This window comes from Pelophylax lessonae (genome assembly GCF_965119305.1).
Source record: "Pelophylax lessonae genome assembly, chromosome: 1".
In the NCBI taxonomy this organism is placed as follows: domain Eukaryota; kingdom Metazoa; phylum Chordata; class Amphibia; order Anura; family Ranidae; genus Pelophylax; species Pelophylax lessonae.
This window is the reverse complement of record NC_138768.1, coordinates 329,099,657-329,123,423: the sequence shown is the minus strand read 5'-3', so window position 1 is coordinate 329,123,423 and position 23,767 is coordinate 329,099,657. Positions and strand designations below refer to the sequence as shown.

The 23,767-nt window shown below is 44.3% G+C and overlaps 1 protein-coding gene across 1 annotated transcript in view; it reads right to left on the bottom strand.

The window, feature by feature from the left end:
* Positions 1-13,864, bottom strand: part of PRMT5 (protein arginine methyltransferase 5) — a 40,953-nt gene extending 27,089 nt beyond the window's left edge. The window contains exons 1-3 of the mRNA XM_082261969.1: positions 13,711-13,864; positions 8,095-8,213; positions 6,197-6,282 (exon numbers count right to left, since the gene is read on the bottom strand). Of these exons, the coding sequence (XP_082118095.1) occupies positions 6,197-6,282; positions 8,095-8,213; positions 13,711-13,811 (306 nt within the window). The 5' untranslated portion in view covers positions 13,812-13,864. The remainder of the gene's footprint in view (positions 1-6,196; positions 6,283-8,094; positions 8,214-13,710) is intronic.
* Positions 13,865-23,767: the final 9,903 nt, after the last annotated feature.

Sequence of the window (23,767 nt, the reverse complement as noted above, 5' to 3'; positions counted from 1 at the left end):
TATATTTTATTGGTGCTTTTGTATGCAACAGTGCGGCTTATATGATCCCAGTTCTTTTATTATTAAATAGAAAAACATATTTAAGACCGATGACGATCTCTTCAAAAGTGTTATATTGAAAATTACTTCACACGTGGTTTCCATTTGATGCTACAGACCTTTTATCCACCTAAGCAAAAAAAGAAAAAAAAAAAGGACCAGATCCACCAAGTACCGAGCCATGGTGAGATGGGCTTGCAGCTAGGTATGATTCAGAGTAGGAGTTAAAATGTATGAGTCTTCTTGCTGTCTGCCATTAAGGAATTCCCTTCACTTTCTGTTCCCCAGACACACTAGGAAAGACAACCCTCATGAGTTGTCACCAAAACAGATGTTCCCAGTAGAATTTTTACCCCATCACTGTCTCAGCGACAAAGACCACTAGGACAAATAGAGATGGTAAATATAAAACATTTTTTTTTGCAGATGACCAATTCTTAGATGCAATGGCTGCATTTCTCCTTTGGGCTTTCTTCTCATGCATGATCCAGCCCAAAAATGTTTTTCCAAAAGATCAAGCTCTCTTTTTCAGATGTATCAGTTACAGAAATGAGACAAACCATTTAATACTGACTGGAATGCTTACAATGGTCAGCCTTTATGCAAAACTTTTATCCAAAAAAGGAGAAAAAAAAAAAAAAAAAAAACTCTTGCTGTAACAGGTTATAAAATATTGGCTGGAGTTCAGTTTCAATTTGTTAGATGTACTAGCAGATTTACGCAAGCCTAAGTTAGGTACACTCCTCTACCCCCGAACAGACAATGCTGATGTCTAAAAAGGTGCCCCCTGTGCTCCTTTATCCAGAGTGGTGACACCAATACTGGAGGTGAGTCGCTAGCCAGATGACCAGGTGAAAAGGAGAAAAAAAAAAAAAAAAAAGAAGAAAGAAAGAAAGAAGAAGAGGTTTACCAGTAACTCCTTTCAGACAGCCACTGAGACTTAAAGCACCACCCTCAGGGACGGGAAACACGTTAACCTGTAAGCCGGGCCCGCGCCGTGACGTCCCGAAGCGCTATGCGCAGGTGGGTATAAATAGCCGGGGATTTACAATAGGGCGCCACTTCCCTCCAGCAGAGGGAACGTGACGGACGCCCAGGACGCGCTACCACTGGATACCTTCCTTTTCTTCCCGCAACAAACAAGTTTTCCATCCGACAATGCTATATTTACGCATTGTCGGATGTACTTCTCAATCCTTTTAATCCTTTTCAATTATTTTTTTCCGATACAGGGATGGAGACGCTGGGCATACCTGCCGGTGTCTCATTAAAGTCCCACATAGCCCACATTGTACACGTTAACCTGTAACCATAAAAAGCAGTCCGCCACTTCAGTATTCACAAGAAAACTAGGAAGGTTCTAGAAAACAAACAGACATCTCAAGCAACAAAAAAGGTGGGAGATCCAGCTGTCCTGAAAGAATACCAAAAATGGAGTTACCGGTAAGCCTAACTCTGGTTTTCTAAAATAGTCTTCCAGGACAGCCGCTAAATCGATAAGCAATAACTTACCCTTGGGGGGGGGGGGGACCACCGCCCGTGAGGACCTTGCGTCTAAAATGCCAGATCTTGACTAGATAAAGGATCCAGGCGATACGGTTTCACAAATTTCCCTAAATGTATAAGCCTCCAAAATAGCTAATCTGAGTCACCTAGCTATCCTGGATCTGAAAGCACCAGAACCTGAGGGCTGGAAAAAAAGCACAAAGTCCCACTTTTTTAAAGCTTTTCGTAGCCTCCAAGTAGGCCAAAAGACATCTCCCGACATCTAAAGGACTAAACAATTTCTTTATCACCAGAGGGTAAAGAACAAAAACTGGGCAAAACAATATGTTGGGACCTATGAAAAGGAGGAGAACGATACCTTCAGCAAAAATAAAGTTTTGTTTTGGAGGACTACTCCATCCTCAAAAATACACAAAAAAGATGTTCTGAGAGAGCTTGCAGCTCGCTTCCACTAAGGGCAGACGTAATGGCCACCAAAAAAGTTTTCAAGGTTAGAAACTTCAAAGCTAAACTGTCCAGAAGCGCAAAGAAGTTTGAAACAAGCACCTGAAGGACTAAAGGATAAATCCCAGGTAGAGCAAGACTTAACAGCCACTGATTGAGATTTTGGCACTGCCTTTAAAAAAAAATGTTACAAAAGGGTCTCTGCGAGAAACTTGACAGAAAACGCTCAGGGCTGAAGTCTGAACCTTTAGGGTGCTAACAGATAGACCCTGATCTGTCCTGAAAGAATTCGATGAATGTCTGGGGAACTGCGTCCATGGTCCGACAACCAGGAATTTAATCTTTTCCAAACCTTACAGCAGCTAACCAAAGTCTTGATGACCTTGTCTGATAACCCTCTGCGATCTTAGTTGATCCTCAGAGGTCAACCTTGAATCTGGTTGTGTGGCTTCTGAAGAAGTACTGACCCCTGTAAAATCAAGTATTCTTTGGTTGGGAGAAGAATCGGAGGACAAGAGGCTAGGCTCCTTGGAAGAGAGAACCATGGCCTTTTGGGTCAAAAGGGAGCCACAAACGATGCTCGTCTTTTCAAACTAAAATTTCCAGAGCAGCTCCGGAATGAGCCTCATCAGGGGAAACTGCTAGCAGAGGTTAAATAGCCACGGACTTGCTAGCACATCTATCCCGAAGATTCAGGAAGAGAAGCGTTTCCACTTTGTTGTCGCTTGAGGAAAAATGATCCACCTCGTGTATGCCCCATATAGGGTGATGGCTGAAAAGACTTCTGGATTGAGGGACCAGTTGACCTGCCTCAAAACATGCTGACTAAGAAAGGCCGCTAGGGAGTTTTGAGAGCCTTTTCGATAAATGGCCAAGCTCAAAGCCAAATTTATCTCGGCCCACGAAAGAATGCTGTGGGCTATCCTCTGAAGTGGTAGACTTCTCATGCCACTGGGGCTTGGCAGAATGCTGAAGGCTGAACAAAATGCCTCCTCTGCCCCTCCACTTATGCCCTGGGTTTTAGCACATGCTTTGTCCTGTTAGCCCTGCTGCTATTGGCCACAAAAAATAAAATAAAAACATTTCTTAAAATTTGCTTTTTTCTTATTTTCTGTAAACTCCCTTTTATCCACTGTCTGTTCCAGGGCTTCCTGGAGACCAGGGTCAAAAAGATTGTCACCCGACAGAGGCAAACTGCAAAGGTGAAGCTTGGAAGCCAGATCACTAGTCCAAATCTTAAGCCATAAGCATCTCCTGGTGGAGTTTACAAGAGCCTTAGACTGTGCTGCCATCCTTGCGGATTCTGCCGAAGCGTCAGCCAGAAAACCAACCACTTTAGAGAGAAGCGGAAAGATTTCAGAATCTCTTCTCTCGAGATACCAGAAATAAGGTGAGAACGAACTGGGAATAGTCAGAATTCCAAATTCCTGTCAACACAGGTGGAAGGTGAGGCTAGTTTTAATCGGATAGCAGTAGAATCGTAAGCCTTATGTAGCATAATGTCCCCCCTCTTACAGTATAGTGTCCTTAAAGTGAAAGTAAAGTCTTGTAGCTGCAGGTCAGCCTATAATAAGGTTTAATGTACCATGAATATCTCCTAAACCTGCACAGTTGAGGATGGAAGAGCCTGTCAGCATGACGCAGGAGGGCTTCATTCTAAGGTAAGTATTTCATAATGTGCTTGTATGCGATGCACATTATGCCTTGAGCTTATAGGGTTTAAAAAAAAAAAAAAAATAAAAAATTGGAGTATCATCAGAAAAGGGAAAACTTTTCAAACTACTTAAAAAGAACAGTTCTCTCTCAGGGTTCTCCCACTCAAGATTGTCACATCGTCAAGCAGCAATGTATACCTTGAACACCACCCCCCAGAGCTCAGGCACAGTCAATGAGGCATAACGCTCCTAACCAGGTTCCTGGGAACACGAATACTGAAGTGGAGGCCTGGAAGATTGCCCTTTAGGGTTGAAGGTTAACACGTAAGCTGCAAAATTATTATAGTTTTGGATACCCGTTTAAGTTTTCAGTGCAGTAAAATCTTTACAAAAGTTAGTCTTGCAGCAGCGAACCCAAAATTTTTTAGCTTTGAGACAGAGCTTCCTTTTGGTAGTGTTTAATCACCACTGAATACAAAACACCCCCAAAAACACACATTTTTATAAATTAGACACCCCAAGGTTTTGGTAAGAGGCAAGATTAGTATTTAGAAGATTAATAATTTTGCCACAATTTTACAGAAAATGTAACTCTCATTCACAAAGTTTTCACTTTGATTAGCTATGGACATATTTACAATTACAACCCAACACACATTCTGCTACTCCCATGTATGAGGATACTTTTTTGCAGTCTAGTTACACTGAGTGGCCAAAAATCCAAGGAGCACCTTTAGACTTTCAAGGGCCCATTTCCTGATTACCTATAATTTTTGGGAGGCCAGGACAATTGAAACACAAAAAATAACCACATTTTAGAAAGCAAACAGGTAAACACTGGCTGCCATTAGCAACACTGAAGCTCTAGTACTGGCTGTAATTGGGCAAGGGACACTGATTTGTGCACAGTGACACTGGCTGCAGCGATGTGTGAAAGACAAGAAAGGAAAGGTAGCTGCTCATCACAGCCAGTGTTTACCCTTGATTGGTCAAAGAGATCACAAAGGACAGAGCATTGCTCTCAAAGACAGTCACTTGTAATGCAATGGCCCTTTGGCGTAAATATGTTCTAACAGCCAGTTCGATAGGGTTAAGAAGCCGATGCTTGTGCAAACCTAAATGACCACTATAGGTCCCCGTTTCAAATGACCCCGTAATGTATCATAGGGCCTGGCCCTCCCTTGATACTTTTAAAGGATAAGTTCACCTTTTGTAACATGTTACATTCGTATTCCGGGTGTAAAATATTACAAATCCATCGGTCCCCTTCCCCCAGGCTCCCGATGTGACATGTGGCAGGGGATTGTCTCCCCCCCTCGCTGTCACAATATGCAAAGAATGGGGCTGTGCATTTCTTTTTACCTGCAAAAAGAGGTGCCTTTATTTTTTTTAAAAAGGTTAACTTATCCTTTAAGTTTGTTACTAGCAGTATTACAGTAATACTTTGGTTTGCGAGCAATGTGGTATACAAGCGTTTTGCATGACGAGCAAATTTTACTACCATTACTTGATATGCAAGCGCTGTCTTTATATACGAGCAGTAGTTTTGTTAAAAAATAAATAAATTACATACATGTTAAGGAGTCTGGTGCTTATCCATGTAAACCCGCGGATGTATATGTACAGTAAACAGTACTATATGTGGCCAGAGGTCCAAGGGGGCTGGTGGCTCCCATCGCTTACTGGAGAACTCGGAGACACTCCCTGCTGGGTGGGCCGGGTGTAACATGCGTTCGGAGCACCCCGAAGTGTCAACAGTTCCCGAGTGTCTCAGATTTCTCCAGAAAGAGCTGGGAGCCACCAGCGCCCACCAGACCCCATTCAGTACTGTACACATACACCAGCAGCTTTACTGTACTGTATACAATAGCAGCTTTACATGGATTAACACCAGACTCAACCTTGAGCCCCGGTTCACACTTATGCGAGTGCGGGAAGGCTGCGAATCCGCAGCCTGTTCCCGCATCGCACACGCACCCCCGGCAGTTCACACTGCCATATGCGATACGCTGGGGGTGTCAATGTAATCTTAACGACACCCCCAGTTTGATCGCATATCGCAGTGCGATCGTGCAGTTCGCACAGGATCGGATCTCACAAGTGTGAACCGCTGTGCGATCCGATCCTGATGCAGCTTCCAAAAAGGGTCCCTGTGCGTGTTTGGTGCGGCTGCGGTGCGAATTTAGCCATACAAAGTGTATGGCTAAACTCGCACCGCACAGCTGATCGCATGTAATGTCGGAGCAGTGCGCTCCGACATTACATGCGAACCCCGCACAAGTGTGAACCGGGGCTGGGAGTATTTTTTTTTTGTTTACATGAAAGCTGATCACCACAGAGATCCTGTATAGTATGTCTTGTATATGAATAAATGGTTGTGGAACGAATCAGCTGAGTTTCCATTATTTCTAATGGGTGAATGTGTTTTGATAAATGAGTGCTTTGGATTACAAGCACGTTTCTGGAACAAATTATGCTCGCAAACCAAGGTATTACTGTATGTTCAAGCTATATAAGCAAATAGAACCCCAGCAACGTTTTCTTGTTCTTACAGCTTCTGAAGTTTTGCGAGTTTCTGGAACCTCCGAGTCCACCTTTATCCATTCAGACAGCTTCCCTACAATAAGCGTATTCCAATCTGTGGAGAAAAGGTTATGCATTGATTTTTATTATATGCACATAAAAAAGTACACAAAACGTAACTTGACATGTATGGAGGGTGTACTGAGCTGTAAGTGTGCTGCACTATGCATAGTGACATGTATGGAGGGTGTACTGAGCTGTAAGTGTGCTGCACTATGCATAGTGACATGTATGGAGGGTGTACTGAGCTGTAAGTGTGCTGCACTATGCATAGTGACATGTATGGAGGGTGTACTGAGCTGTAAGTGTGCTGCACTATGCATAGTGACATGTATGGAGGGTGTACTGAGCTGTAAGTGTGCTGCACTATGTATAGTGACACGTATGGAGGGTGTACTGAGCTGTAAGTGTGCTGCACTATGCATAGTGACATGTATGGAGGGTGTACTGAGCTGTAAGTGTGCTGCACTATGTATAGTGACACGTATGGAGGGTGTGCTGCACTATGTATAGTGACATGTATGGAGGGTGTGCTGCACTATGTATAGTGACATGTATGGAGGGTGTGCTGCACTATGTATAGTGACACGTATGGAGGGTGTGCTGCACTATGTATAGTGACATGTATGGAGGGTGTGCTGCACTATGTATAGTGACATGTATGGAGGGTGTGCTGCACTATGTATAGTGACACGTATGGAGGGTGTGCTGCACTATGTATAGTGACACGTATGGAGGGTGTGCTGCACTATGTATAGTGACACGTATGGAGGGTGTGCTGCACTATGTATAGTGACACGTATGGAGGGTGTGCTGCACTATGTATAGTGACACGTATGGAGGGTGTGCTGCACTATGTATAGTGACACGTATGGAGGGTGTGCTGCACTATGTATAGTGACACGTATGGAGGGTGTGCTGCACTATGTATAGTGACATGTATGGAGGGTGTGCTGAGCTGTAAGTGTGCTGCACTATGTATAGTGACACGTATGGAGGGTGTGCTGCACTATGTATAGTGACACGTATGGAGGGTGTGCTGCACTATGTATAGTGACATGTATGGAGGGTGTGCTGCACTATGTATAGTGACATGTATGGAGGGTGTGCTGCACTATGTATAGTGACATGTATGGAGGGTGTGCTGCACTATGTATAGTGACATGTATGGAGGGTGTGCTGAGCTGTAAGTGTGCTGCACTGCATTTCCAGATATGCAAACATATAATGCATTCTGTATGTATGCAGGCCAACTAATCGATTATGAAAATAGTTGACAACCATTTTCATAATCGATTAGTTGTTTCAGCCTTACTTGTGAACATAGACATGAGATGACTGTCACACTAGAAAATGGCTGCACTATGCAACTTTTAAAGACACCCTCTGGCCTAATTGGGCAATAAGTCCTAATTATTTTTTAAAAACTGTCATTTTCTGCTAAGTATACTGCATTTTCTGTTTTACACTAAAATTTCTATTCAGTGCACCCCTCATATCTGCCCTCTGGTGATGCAACATCCACGCTTTCCTTCATTGTCCTGACTGGCCAGCCTAGGAGGTTTCAACTCCCATGCATGAGCACAGTAGTCACTTCATCCCCGTACACAAGGCATGTGGAGAATGTGCAGTTCTGTGTAAAATCTAAAAACTGCCAAGTAGAAAAGATCTAGACAAGATAAAAACTGTCTCTTCTGGAATAAGCCTACCTTCTAGCAATTTTCTTGTAAATAACATTAGTTTCATGCTAATTTAATTTTCTTGAACAATTGCTAACGTACTGGGATTTGATTTTCCCACAGACTATCCAGAGGGCACTCTCCTAGCAATACAGAGACTGGAAACTTTCCCCCCAAAGCATCCATACCTCGTCCAGAAAGTAGGAGGTCAGAGCGAGTCTGGGGCCCACATCGAGACTTGGCAGGTTCTCGGTAAAATTCTCTTTTAAATCGTGGATGGAAGATTGGCATACACAGAAAATCAAACCTGCAGAGAAGTACAGAAAAAAAAAAAGTTAACTGAGTCTGCTTTAGTTTTTGCAGTCAACAATTTCAATAAAACCTAATAGAAGAAATAAGGTATTTCAGCAGTCACAAGAATTTGAGAGTGGATACTGACAAGATGAATTACTCATCCGCTTCTTTTGGAGACAACATGCAATGTCTGTGCATTGCAAATTTAGCCAGATTGCATGGCTGAATTCACATCACATTCAGGCACAACTTGCACAGGACCCTTTTTTTGGTCCACACCAGAATCGGATCACACGAGTGTTCAAACCTATGCGATCCGATTCATGTCCAAACTGACAGTTCGCACTGCGATATGCAAACTAATCTGGGGGTATCATTAACTTTGTATTGACACTCCCAGCGATTTCGCACATGGCAGTATGAACTGCCTGCGAGTTGGGTGTGATGCGGGAACCTGCAGTGGATTGACAGGATTCCCCCAATGTGAACCAGCACTTAAGTGGTTATAAAGCTGATTTTTATAAAAAACAAAACAAAAATATGTCTATACTTACCTGCTCTGTGCAATGGTTTTGCAAAGAGCAGCCCTGATCCTCTGGGGTCCCCCCCCCCCCCCGGCACTGCAGACCCCTCTTCAACGGGTGCCCCCAGTAAAAGCTGCTTTCTCTGGGGGCATCTGTGCATGCTCGCTACGGAGTCCCGCTGCTTGGTCTATTGACACAGACAGCGGGACTGAGCACTGCTCCCATGTCACTGGATTTGATTGACAGCAATGGAAGCCAATTGCTTGGGATTGAATGCAGCCAAAATGTAATGGCTGCATTCATTTTTTTTTCCCCCTAGGGTTTTTTTTACATTATTTTTACCTAATCTGGCCAGTAAGGCGGGAACTTTTCAACTTCCTTTAAAAGACCAAGCTGTCCAACAAACGTAGTAAGGCGTTGAGACAAACTATTTACCACTGACAGGTGCTAACAATGATCAGCTTTTATTTAGGTAAATAACTGTTTAAAAAGTACCACTCGGTACAATGTTCAGCCACAGTCTAACACAGATCCTAACAGGCTGCCTGCAGCGGTGCTGGATGCTGAAACGATTCCTCCTGTGCATGCCAATATGCTGGGAAGGATGCACCCACCACAGGACAACCCTGGGTGCAAGGGGCCTTCAGCTTGGCTCACAGCAGGATTGTCTTTGGAGTACAGTGACAATTACATCTTTCAGGAAAAGCCAATAAAGGCGGACAGACATGGAGCAAATCAGACAAACTGGACGAAATTTGCTCGGTGGGTGGTCATGTTAAACGACCAGATGGAAAAGGGCTATCCAAACAGCACCTGCATCCAATCAGAATACAACAGCCACAGTGGGAAATGTGTCCATATGTGCTGTGTAGTATGGATGGAGGAATCTTACCATGGGCCGAATGGAAGAGATCTGTGTATATGGCTATTTAGATGGTGCTCATTTCTAAAGCTAAAGTAGATACATGCCCTAACTGAACATTCAGGGCTCCATTTACATACCAAGTATGCAGTAAGATACCACACAGCGTTTTTCACAAAATTTTTGGCATTTACTAAAAAGCACTACTAAAATAACACAGGAGTTATTTTATGAAGTCATAGGACTTCCAGCAGGATAAGTCACTCCTGCACGCAGTGATAGGTGGTGCGGTGTCACTCCGACACACCGCATCTCAGATCTCTGTAAAAAGCCTGTAACGCAGGCACTTTACCATGTGACCAGCTGTGTCCAATCACAGCTTGATCACATCATAACCAGGAAGTGCGAATTATGGGCTTTCCTCCGTTCGCGCTGACAGAGGAAAGCCGATCAGTGGTTCTCCTGATGGGGAGGGAGGGTCAGCGCATTGATTATCAGTGCAGACCCATCAGCGATGCCCACCAGTGCTGCATATTAGTGCAGCCTCATCAACGGAGGGAAAAAAAAACACTTTACAAAATTTTATAACAGAAAAAAGAAACCCCCCCCCCCCCCCTCTTTAAAATTTTCGGTCTTTATTTGTAGCACACAAAATAAAAACATACCACTACGAGCTGGTTCACATTAGCGCGACACGACTCCTTACTACTTTGGGGGCGACACGTGCATTACATTGCACCACGACTTCGGAGCGACTTGCAGGGACTTCACATAATTGAAGTCTATGCAAGTCGCTCCGAGGTCGCCCCAAAGTAGTACAGGACCCTTTTTCTAAGTCGGAGCGACTTGTGTCTCTATTAGAACAGGTCCTGTAGCGGTCAATGGACCGCGAGGGAGAGCGACTTGTCAGGCTGACAAGTCGCACTAATGTGAACTGGCTCTAAAAGTAAGCTCTATTTGCGCAGAAAAAAAAAAAAAAAAAAAAAAAAGAAGGATAATTTAATATTGGTACAGTGTCGCTTGACTGCGAAATTGTCATTAACAGTGCGACAGCGCTAAAAGGTGAAGATTGGCCTGGGCAGGAAAGGGGGGGGGGTGGGGGTGTTTTAGCAGAGCCCTTGGTCCCTTGGTGGTTGTGGGGTCTGCAGCCCAGGGGCTTACCAGATCCGCCCCCCACGTGAATGAGTATGGGGTACATACTCATTCACCAAAAGTTTTCTTTCTAAAAATCCCCCGGTTTAGAGGCATCAATCACAATGCCAACCCGGAGGAGGAAAAATAAAAACTCCTCCCCGACACTGGCTCCCCCATCTGACAGCTTTGCCACCTTTCACTGCTAAATGAACAAAGGGTCGTTGATGTCAGACAGAGCTGGACGACCTGGTGATGTCCCCGGGTGGCACCGCCCCTTAGCTCATTTAGAGTCAAGAGGTAGCGGAACGGTCAAGACAGTGGGAGCCAGCGCCAGAAGTTTTTTTAATTTTTTTTTTTTTTACTTCAAGGCGCTGGTAGTGGCGAAAATCGTGATTGACAAAGGATCTACACCAGGGGACTTTTTGTCTTGTCAAAAACTGCCTGGCTTATATATATATATATATATATATATATATATATATATATATATACAAACTTTTGTGAATAAGTAGGGTTACCCCATAGATCTGGGGGCCCTCTGTTTAAAGAGGGCTTCCAGATTCCAATAAGCCCCTGCCCGCAGACCCCTACAACCATTGGCCAAGGTAGTGGGGGAAGAGGCCCTTGTTCCAATCAACCAGAGGCCTGGTAAGGTTCAGTGGGTGGGCTGGGGTGTGTGCTCGCTCATCCCCCCCTTTCCTGCCCTGCATGCTCAAATATAGATTTTGCCCTCCCATCAACTTTTTTTTTTTTTTGAGATTTTGACATGGAGGTGGCCCTTCAAAATCTTACATTTTTATTTTTTACATTCAGTGGTGAATCCTGCTGACAGCTGAGGACTTAGGCCCCTTTCACACTAGTGCGACTTGTCCCGCGATTTTGGACCGCAAAAATCGCATGACAAGTAGTTTTCCATTATTTTCAATGAGCCCCATTCATATCAGTGCGTTTTGAAGTCGCACCGACTTCAAAAGTAGTTCCTGCACTACTTTGCCACATTTTTAATGCGTTTTGAGGCATATAGCCTTGCCATTGCTTTCAAAATCACGTCGCATAAGTGTGAAAGGGGCCTTATCGGTTAAGGACACGACAGCCGTCCAATCCTTAACAACCATGTTATTTATTGTTAGTTAAGAAACCAGCAGCTGCCAGCATCCTTAACTATCGCATGCCAGGACCACAACTTCTTTACCGCATCCATTCCCCCCCCCCGCCTTTTGTGAATGGACTTTCACTCCGGTTTTATGCAGTAAATCCTGCATAAAGCAATAGTGAATTGACATTTTCGGATTGCATGCGATATTTGGAAAAACACCTAAATTCCGAATGCGATCTGGTTCTGTGAATGGAGCCCAATGTTTTCTAAAGAACTTTAGCTCAATGACTTGTTTTACCTGCCTTTGCTGCAACTTAGTGTTGCTGATCTCCAGCAGACTCTTTGCAGGCCACTTCCTGACTATGTGCACACCAATGATAGCGGTGCTCCATTTTCTGGATGGCAACAGTGGACCATGTCTGCATATTGAAGCAGCCACTCGAGGACTCATTCACACTGGCACTTCCAAATGTTATTTATACTTCTCAGGTCATTTTTTGGGCGTTTAATTATTTCTGCTTTATACCAAGTTTAGCTGCATTTACGTCCGTTTCAATTCCATAAAACCAATAAAGACAGCAAAATTTTCTTGAATTGGTAAGAGCATCCAAAGGTCTAGTGAACAAAATTACATAGAAGTCCAAAGTATGTGTTCAAATCCGTTACAGAATATTCAATTTGTGGACCGAAATGGTGTGCGTAAAGCCTTAGGCTCACCACACAAGTTACAATCCAACGGTACCTCTCCTTTAGATCTACCAGCAAGTATGTACTGCAAGGTCCTACCTGAATGGATAGTTTAGGTGGGTCCTTGTATGTTTAAACTAATGAGTATGGTCACCTTTAGGCTGGCCATACACTCTACAATCTTGACGTTTTTGGTTGTAACATGACAAATGCGGAAAATTTTAAGGAGTGTGAATACTTTCTCAAAGCTCTGCATATCTCATAGTTGAGGAAGCTGCAAATCACTGTTGTAGTCGGCCCTACTACAATAGCCGCGTTCTTCCAGGCCCTCAGCCAACCCAGCTTCTGACGGACGCGATCTTCCAGGTCATCAGCCAATCAGGCTTCTGATGGCCGCGATCTTCCAGATCATCAGCCAAATCAGCTTCAACAGCCGCGATCTTCCAGATCATCAGCCAAATCAGCTTCAACAGCCGCGATCTTCCAGATCATCAGCCAATCGGCTTCAACAGCCGCGATCTTCCAGGTCCTCAGCCAATCGGCTTCTCCTCTGCATATTGTCTAAGTGATTTGGGGGGGGGGGTGTATCACCTTGGTATTAACACCCCTTAAAGAACAATCTGCATATTCTTTAATGACTAGAAGGCATTCTCGGATTTGGCCAGGTTCTCTCTGAGCAGCTTCCCCTCTGCACACTGAGAAGGGGGGGGGGGGGCGTTGGATTTTTTCTTTTCTCTTTTTGGACACGATGGAGAGAAGGGGCTGTGATGTTACAAGTTCAATGAAAAAGTGTCCAATGAACGGCGGCAGTGCCAAACAAGCAGTACAGAGGGTAAGCTGCATGACACAGAACCATGAAGATCATGGTGATCACTGTAGCAGCACCGACTACTACAGTGATGGATCGCTACGTGTAGCTTACACGGTGCCAATCTGGACCAATGGAAGGTATGTAAGCTCATGTAAATGTAGGCTGGGATGCAGGTCCCCTAGTGTTGATGCATGCAGCGTATTTTATGGGCATTATCAGTCATGTGACCAGCAGGTATGCAATGCAAGGATTTGGTCGTATCTCATACAGAACACGTGTTCTCCATCCCCGACCCTTTCTGATGTCAGGGCCACCGGCACGCTCCTCCACTGCACATGTCTCCTCTCCACGTTGTCCCTCTATCCCATCCTATCACAGCGGACTACACAAGCTCACCCTTGTTTGGCTACAGCTCCCAATGCGTCTGGCACCTCCGGGACACAGCTCAGATCCCGTCCACTAGACACCCGGCCTCCCCCACTGCCAGCCGCCGCCATCTTGACCACAGACTCACTCCACGCGCGCTACACGGGCCACACCCCTTCCTCATGACAACTGTCACCGCCTAACCAATGAAAAGCGAAAATGGGCGTCAGAAAGAAAAATCCAATCACCGCTGGTCGACGATAACATGAGGCTAGCGGCGCCAACCAATTACATGAGGGAAAAGTAAAAAAGGGCGTTGACGTTTTCTTTAGGAACAGGACCACGCCTTTAAAGCAACCATAGCAACATACAAGCCCACCAATGAGAATTGCAGGAGGTCTTCTTTTGTAGATATGCTAGGGGAAGAGCTTTCGTCCATGGGCCAGTGGCGCAATGGATAACGCGTCTGACTACGGATCAGAAGATTCTAGGTTCGACTCCTGGCTGGCTCGTAATGACATTTTTTTAGCGCTTTCAGATATGTAATTTTTCTGGAGTTGTCCCAAAACGTTTGTTCACAAAAAGGTGCTTTATTAAAGTGTCAAAACAAGTTACAGGTAAATAAAACGTCTGTAAAGATTACAAAGCTGTAAGAATATTATAACAATCGAAACAGGGGGATGTCAATGAATACAGCATCACCAATATGATCAAAAGAGACATGTCCCAAAACGTTTTAACAACTTTCAGCTGCTGATTTTTTTAAAGTAGTTGTAAACCGGTGGATGGCTTTTTTTTTTTTGGACCTGCAAGTTAAAGCCATAGTGTGCTAGTATGCGTCGCAGATTCGCATACTAGCACATTATGTAAAACTTACCTGAAAACTAAGCATTCCAACGATGCTGCTTCCATCTTCACCCCGTCTTCTTTCTGGGTCTGTGGACCCTGGGTGTGTGACTGGCTGGTGCCGCAATGACATCACTCCCTCGCATGCATGGGGAAGCCGCCATTTACAGCACAGGATTCTAAAGGAACGGCCCAGGCGGCAGATCCTTTTGAGAGTGCATGCACCATTGATGCCATCGGCTGCATTTATAGTAAATAGTACTAGTAATGGCGGCAATCAGCGACTTGTAGTGGGACTGCAACATTGCGGTGGACAGATCGGACCCATAACTGACATTTTTGACACTTTTGGGGGGGACTAGTGACATTACTACAGTAATCAGTGCTAAAAATATGCGCTGTTACTGTAATATTGACACTGGCAGGGAAGGGGTTAACACCAGGGGCAATAAAAGGATTAAATGTGTCCCTAGGGGGTGCTTTCTAACTGGGGGGGGGATGGGCTTTCTGCATGAGCACAGAGACCTGTGTTCCTAACTGACAGAACAGCGGTCTGCCGTGTTTACAACAGCAGACTGCTGTTCTGTCTCGACGAGGAGCGATCACAGGTGACCAGGGGCAAACGTGGCCGCCAGACTCGCTGATTGGCTTCCTGTGTGGCGAATGGACACGCGTGCCCCCACTAGCGTTCCTGCGAAGCGACCTACAGTTACGTAGTTTCGTGGAACAGAGCCGATCTGCCGCAGTAAAACTATATATATATATATATATATATATATATATATATATATATACACACATATAGGTTTTAAAAGGAGCGGAACCCTATCCATGCGCTAATTAAATAATTTGCAGGGATGGGGTTCCGTGTGTGTGTGTGCGTGCGTGTGTGTGTGTCCAAAAAATGCCCAATAAACACCTGAAACAAAAATGCCCAAGTGTGACAGGAGCGGAGCCCCATCCCTGCTCTAATAAAAATTATCTTTTTTTTTTTCTGGTTCTGGACATGCTACAGAGCTGAAACTTCACAGGTACACTTTTTAGACCCCCCAGACACTAAATCCAAAGAAATCTCATTTTTTTTTTTTTTTTTAATTTTTCAATAATTGGCTCTCTATCAAAAATGAAAATTTTTAAGAACTTTTTTTTGGTGGGCAATGAGGAAATGACAACACATCATATTCTGATTGGCCAAATACAAAGTCGAACAAAGTCGTCTATCATACAAGTTGCGCTAAAGTAGCGCTAAGTCGCGCTGAAAGTCGCGCTAACAAGTCGCCCCTTATGAGGTGACTTAGAGGTCGCGGTAGTGTGAACAGGCTCTTAGATTATCACAGAGACCATGCGATCCTGCTATATAGGAACGCATGTCTCTGTGATAATTTCACAAGCCCAACCCCCCCCACAGTTATTATCATGCCCCTAGGGGAACATTTAACCCCTTGATCACCAGTACAGTTAACCCCTGCCCTGCCAGTGTCATTTTAACAGTGCATATTTTTAGCACTGATTACTGTAATAATTTCACTGGTACCCCCAAAAGTGTCTAAAATGTCAGTTAGGGGTCCGATCTGTCCGCCGCAATGTCGCAGTCCCACAAAAAAAAATTGCAGATCGCCGCCATTACTAGTAAAAAAAAAAAAAAAAAATTACATAAATCTTTGCCATAGTTAATAAACGCAATAACTTTTGCGCAAACCAATCAAAATACGCTTATTGCTATTTTTTTTACCAAAAATATGGAGCAGAAAACAAATTGGCCTAAAATGTTAAAAAAAAATTTACATTTTTTTGAGAATTTCATATACAAAATGTGAAAAATATTGTTATTTTTTAATAAAAATTGCACAGGTGATCAAATACCACCAAAAGAAAGCTCTGTTTGTGAGAAAAAGGCCGTCAATTTTGTTTGGGTACAGCGTCGCACGACCGCGCAATTGTCCTTTAAAATCACGCAGTGCCAAATCGCAAAATAGGGCCTGGTCATTGAGCAGCCAAATCCTCCGGGGCTAAAGTGGTTAACTAATTATTTTTTTGTATAATTCTCCTTTAAGGGGGCGTGACAAGGGGTGTGTCCTATGCCTACATAGGTTTGCTAAAAGGTGTCCCTTGATCCAATCTAAAAAAGTTAGGAGGTAAGGTTTCACATCTGCAGCAAAATTTAAACCGCTCATCGCATTCAGTGGACAATACTGCCTCCAAATTCAACCCTTTCACGTGAAAGGGGCTGCTTCAGTATCACCCTGCAATCCCATGCAAGTGAAACATGGCAGTACTGCTTCAGTATCACCCTGCAATCCCATGCAGGTGAAACATGGCAGTACTGCTTCAGTATCACCCTGCAATCCCATGCAGGTGAAACATGGCAGGTTGAAGTTTTCAGGGTTAAAACAGGTGGTGAGGGGCAACATATCACCTACTCACCACCTTTGAAACATGCACTGAAATTAGGATTGCCACCTGTCCAGGATTCACCGGGACAGTACAGGTTTTGAATCATGTGTCCGGATTTCAGTCCGCCAGAAACCCGGGCACGTTATTCAGACTGGGCTGTGGCTCCCCATGTAACCAACATAGTCACACACCAATCTATTGCAGTCTGGGAGCTGCAGGTGGCTGTCCAGGAGCAGGTACAGCATCACTGAGGGCGGGGCAATGATGTCAGCAAGAGCATTTTGGCCACACCCACTGTTCGCCACTGCACGCTGTACATGCCGCATTACTACTTTCCTTGGGGCACCCAAAGGTGTCCCAGGTCTTTTATAATCCTGTAGTGTATACTGGGTTTGGCTTGAAGAAAAGGTGGCAATCCTAGCTGAAATGTGATTTACCACAGATCACTTTGTAGAGCTCAAATAGATGAGCGGTGAGACTCATCCTCTGATCTGAGCCACATCTGCTGCATGTGAATCCTCCTCGGAGCCGTATGGAGGCAGCCCATAGAAGTGGATGCACAAGCAGCGGCGGCATGGACACAGCCACAAATCAAAATTCCACATGTGGGTAGGGCCTCTCAACCTGCATGTGGGGTAACTTTCCCCATGGTCACGCTCATCAATGCCCAGGACCTGGCCGACTGCGGTCATCTTTTGCTATACGGCACTGCGCTACTTCAACTGATAATTGCGCGGTCGTGCGACGCTGTACACAAATAAAATTGATGTCCTTTTTCCCCACAATTAGAGCTTTCTTTTTGTGGTATTTGATCACCCCTGCGGTTTTTATTTTTTGCGCTATAAACAAAAAAGGACTGGCAATTTAAAAAAAAACAATATTTTTACGTTCTGCTATAAAACATATCCAATAAACATTTTTTAAAAATCTAATTTCTTCATCAGTTTTGGCCATAATGTATTCTGCTACATGTTTTTGGTAAAAAAAAAAAAACCTAATAAGCGTATATTGATTGGTTTGCGCAAAAGTTATCATGTCTACAAACTATGGGAAAGATTTATGGAATTTATATTTATTTTACTAGTAACATCATATGACATAATCAGTGATTTTTAGTGGGACTCCGGCATTGCCGTGGACAAATCTGACACTGACACTTTTTGTGTTCCAGTGACACCAATACAGTGATCAGTGCTAAAAAGAATGTACTGTCACTGTAATAATTACGCTGGCAGGGAAGGGGTTAACAGCAGGGTCAATCAAAGGGTTACTCCCTCCGACGCGTTTCTCCTTATCAGGCTTCAGCTGGGACCGGATCATGGTGCTCCGGTCCCAGCTGCAGCCTAAGGAGGAAAAGCGTCGGGGGGAGTAGCCACGCCACACCACGTGTTCCACACTGCAGGCTGTCACGTTCGGTACACTTGGAACCATTGTTTATGCCCAGTTCCTTCCATTTGCCATGTAAGTGTGTTTCTTTTTTAATAACGTTTTTTAAAAGGATAATGCACTATTGGCACTTTATATCTTTTGTTATGGCGGAGCTACACGTTCGTGTGGCCCTCCAGTGAGGTATGCGCTTTACCGCTGCCTCGATCTGACTGAGTCCCCTGATTGGTTCTCCCTTAGTGTCATCTCCTGGGTGCTGGCCAGCCTCAGGGACGGAAACACCGCAGACCCAGAAGGATGCCGAGCTACGAAGATAGATGCTTACCTCCATGTAAGTTTTTAATATGTGTCAATAAAATTATTTACATCTGCGCCTTTCTCTCTTTTCTGCATATTCGAATATACAGTGATTGTGAAACAAATTTCCATTACTTTTCCAAAACTTTGTGGGTTAAATTATTTTGCAAAACTTTTCCAGGTCTGGCAATTGCCATTTTAAAATTCCATGACTTTTCCAGGTTTTTCATGACCGTACAAACCCTGTACAATGTCTTTCTGCAATAAAAGAAGCATACCTGCCTGCTTTGTCATCTTTGGAATGTATGAAGAAACCGCAAGTCCCGTCTTTCACTGTGGTAAACAGCTTGTAGTTCTCAATAGACTGCGAGGGCGCTGATGCACAGACTCAGTCTATTGACACTATCTCTAGCATTCAAGTAGAAAGCCTGCTGGAGAATGAATCTGCAGGAGCCTGACATTGCACCCACTATCCACTCTGTGAGTGCAATGTTTTAAGGCTCCAGGAAGAAAAGAAAATAAATGCACTTTTTTTTTTCCCTACCAAAATATGTGCATTTATTATTTTTCTTTTTGCATTTTTCTATTTGCAAAGGCTTTAAAGTGGAACTATAGGCAAAATAAAAAATGACAGTTCTTGATGTTGATTTGGCTAGCAGATCAGCAATTCTTTTTTTATATCCTTTATGCTAGGTTCAAATTTGTGCGTGCAAGAATGCGCACTCAGTTACACACCTTTCTGCAGGATCAGAGCAGAGGCTGTCTATCAGCTGGGTATCCCTTCCCTCCCTGTCATCATTTTCCTGTTGGTATCAGGAAAACTTGTCAGAAGTGACTCATGCTGATAGCAGAGGAACAAAGTAGCAAACAGAAATTACACTTAGTGCTCTTAATTGAGATAAGTACACACTATGGAAGGATATGCTTTGTTAATATTTCACGTCTGAGGTTTACAATCACAAGGGGTTCTTTACGATAGTAAATTATTGATCACATCTCTGTTTTCACCACGTAATTTCATAATCTGATAAATAGAAATACAATTTGTGCTCTGGCGTAGGTACATAGACGACATCCTCTTTCTCTGGGATGGCACTATGGATTCTCTTCAGGAATTCATGGTGACCCTTAACAGCAACCAGAGAGGCATTAGCTTGCAATATGAATCCAGTAATACGGAAATTATTTTTTTGATCTAAAAATTAGTGTGGAAGGTCAGATTGTGACATCAACCTTCTTTAAGACCACTGACAGGAACGGATTCATAGATACCACGAGTTGTCACCACAAGGCGTGGTTAGAGTCCGTTCCTGTCAGTCAATTTCTGCGCTTGAAGCGAAATTGCTCGCGCAGGGAGGATTTCCTGCGTGAAGCCTCTACCCTTAAAATGAGGTTCTTGGAAAAGGGCTATGGGGAACCATTACTCAATGAGGCTATAACACGCGCAGACTCACGAGCTAGAGAGGATCTTTTACAACCTAGGAAGAGGGACCCTCAGCAATCTTTTGGTTATGCCTTTTACTCTTCTTATTCCACGCAATATTTTTCCGTTAAAAAGATCTTACGTCGTCATTGGCACATTTTTCAAAATGACGGGGTTTTGGGCCCTCTCCAACCACAGCAGTCTCAGGTTATCTATAGGGGAGTTCTCCCCCTTAGGCTGCAAGTGGCCCCCAACATTTGAGAGGGTTTCTTTTTTTCAGCAGAAGGGGGGTTTTTATAAATGTAGAAGATGTGCAATTTGAAAAGTAGGCGTGTGGAGACTTTCAAATCGGGTTCCACAGGTCAGGATTTTACCATAAAACCGTTTATATCCTGTACCACCAAATTTGTGGTATACCTGATTAGATGTCCATGTGGCCTTGCCTATGTTGGCCGCACTATCCGAAAGCTTCATGTGAGGCTCAAGGAGCATGTGGCCAACATAGTCAAAGGTTTTCCTAAGCATAGCGTCTCGCGTCATTATGACAAATGCCACCAAAGAGATCCCAGGGTACTTTATTCCTGGGTATTGACAGATTTTCAGGCCATTGGAGGGGCAGCAATCAAACTAGGGGCGTATCAAGGCTCGAGACCAGTTGGATCTATAGGTTGAAGTCCTATACCCCCTTGGGGCTAAATATAGAATGGGACTTGAATGCCCATATTAATAATTCTTAGCTTATGTCATGATTATTTTTAGTTGAAACACACTCTTTGGTTGATGCCCTTGCTATATAATTTGTCCTCTGTTATCCAATTTTTATTGTATAATATATACGAATGTTCCTTTTTTTTGTTTGTATTTTAAATGTAATTTATTGTTGTGGACTTTTCTGTTCCTCTGGTGTATTTCGTGTTGATACCTGTAGATGGCGCAATCTCCTCTACCTTGCGGCCCAATATATGATTCAAGATTTATCTATCCTTTGTGATCCATAATACCAGAAGTCATATTCTGTGTGCTATATATGGTTTGTCGCTAAGGTTTTTTTGAAAGAATCTATTTTTGCTGCCGGTGGAATTGTGATTAAATTCTCGTTCCCCGGATGTTTTTATTCTAATCCTCTTCCGGTATGGGGCTCGTTCCGGTACGTGGAACGCAGTTTCCATTTCCGGTTGTCAAGCAGTTCCGACATTTCCGCTCTCCTCCGCGGCTTTATATAGCGTGAGCGCACCTCGAGGCCACACCCCTGGACGTCTTGATGACAAAACGCGCCGGGTGGCGCTCTTGGTGACGCGCGATGTGGCGGCCATCTTTTTGGTTGTCCAACGAGGAACGCCGAGAGGAGGTCCATTTTTATTGATTTGCGATGCGAGATCATCTTTTTAACATTGTAAGTGTTATTTTATCCTATGTGGGAATAAACTTTTAGCAGTCTGCGCTATGTAAGTGTCCCTGCTTTTCTGTTCCATATCACACCACTTTTTGAGTTTGCCAATTCGAGACCAGCGAGTGGGAGCTCCTGTTTCATCTTATGTTTTGGGCTCATGCAATCTCTCTCATGGGGATCATCGTTATTTGGTAAGCAGTGGCGAGATTGGAGTGCTTTTGGTGGCGGTTCTCCGGCTCTGAGGTTATTTCACCTTTCTTCAGTGTGGAGTTACACTATAAGGAATGCCTTTGCTCACTGATTTGGGACATTTTGTTAGGATTTAGCGCTACAGCTATTGTTTTATACTTGTAACATTCCGGATTAGTGTGGCTGCTTTTTTTTTATGATTTTATTATTGAGTGCAATTTATTCATATCTTTTAGCACAGCAATATTGTGTTTTTAATCGCATTTATGAACAAAGTATCTTAGGGCTGCTGATCAGTGCAAAAACGACTGATAATTTTCCTAGCTGATCCACCCAGTTTGATTGAATCAGAGTGAGGGCGGCCATACCTGGAGCAAATTTCTTTCCTGCAACCACGGGTTCCTCCATCAACACAAAACAGAAGCAGTCTCTGCCTGGGAGAAGACAGTGATTAGTGCGAGCGGCTACAGCATCCGCTAGTGATAATCGGAAGTGAATCCAGCAGGTTGGTTGTGCCCAAGTTGATCGATCAGCTTGGTACATTCAGCCTGTCCATTAATAGTTTAAAGCGAACGGTTCCTGCTGAACTGGCCGAAATTCAAACCACGTATGGGTGGCCTTAAATCACTTGGAAGGGAAGTTATAGCTATCCTGTTTGCGGAAATGATCTTTTTGATCGAATAGCACATTAGATAATATCAAAGTTTGTGGCCATCATAAGGCTGACCACTATATAATCTGATTGTACAATCTGCTTTAGATCAAGCATTAACTATTTAGGAGAATGGTCTGCTTGATATGATTCAAATTGAAATAATTCTTCAGGTTTGTCCTCATAATATACAGTTTTAGTACATCTAAATTACATTGTATAGTGCTGTTGTCTTCAAACTATGGCCTGCGTGCCGCATCCGGCCCGCCAGGGTCCTGAACAGGCCCGCCGCAGCAGCCAGCACCACTTTACTCACAGATGAGTAATAATGTATTAGTGCGCCCCCGCCCCACATCCAGACCGAGGCCTGTTTTACGATGTGCAGCCACTGCCACTGGTTGCTAGGACAGCCTGACCTCTAGTAACAAGTGCCATCACGTCATCGGACATAAAGCAGAGCGAGCCCGAGGCCTCAGCATTTAGAGCGGAGGAGGATTTTACTCCGCCCGAGTGGTTTAGCCCCACACACCTCCTCCATCATCTCAGGCGGCATGGTCAGAGGGGAAAGAACTGCCAGGACTCGAGAGCTATTGTCTGGTCTGAGGTGAGGCTGACTGAGCACCGGGGATGGAACATGTCTGTCATGGGGAGCCAGGTGCTGCAGAGAGACCCATACAAAGAGTAGGGGTTCATGCTGGGACTTGTAGTCCTTTACTTTTGGGGGATGTGACCCTCCCATAAGTGGACTACAGGTGCCAGCATGAAACCCTCAGAGCTGAGGATACAATACCTCCCAACTAGTTAAGGACTACAGGCCCCAGCATGAACCCATGAGATCTAAGGGGTTCATGCTGGGACTAGTAGTCCATCTTGGGCGGGGGTCACAGCTTTAGATCTAAGGGGTTCATGCTGGGACTAGTAGTCCATCTTGGGAGGGGGGTCACAGCTTTAGATCTAAGGGGTTCATGCTGGGACTAGTAGTCCATCTTGGGAGGGGGGTCACAGCTTTAGATCTAAGGGGTTCATGCTGGGACTAGTAGTCCATCTTTGGGGGGGATGTCGCCACAACTTTAGATCTAAGGGGTTCATGATGGGACTAGTAGTCCGCCACATTTTTTTTTGTTGGGGGGGTGTCACATCCTTAGATCTCAGGGGTTCATGCTGGGACTTGTAGTCCATCACTTTTGGGAGGTATGAACTTCCTAAAAGTGAAGGACTGCAAGTTCCAGCATGAACCCCTCAGAGCTGAGGACATGACACCTCTTTCTAACTAGTGAAGGACTACAAGTCCCAAAATGCGCCTCTCAAATCTAAGTGTGACCCCCCCCCCAAAAAAAGTGAAGCAGTACTAGTCGCAGCATGAACCTCTCAGAGCCGAGGACATGACAGCCCCCACCAAGTGAAGGGCTAGAAGTTCCAGCATGAGCCCCTGAGATCTAAGATAGTGACCCCCTTAGATCGCACAGGTTCATGCTGGGACTTGTAGTCATTCAGTAGTTGCAATATATTT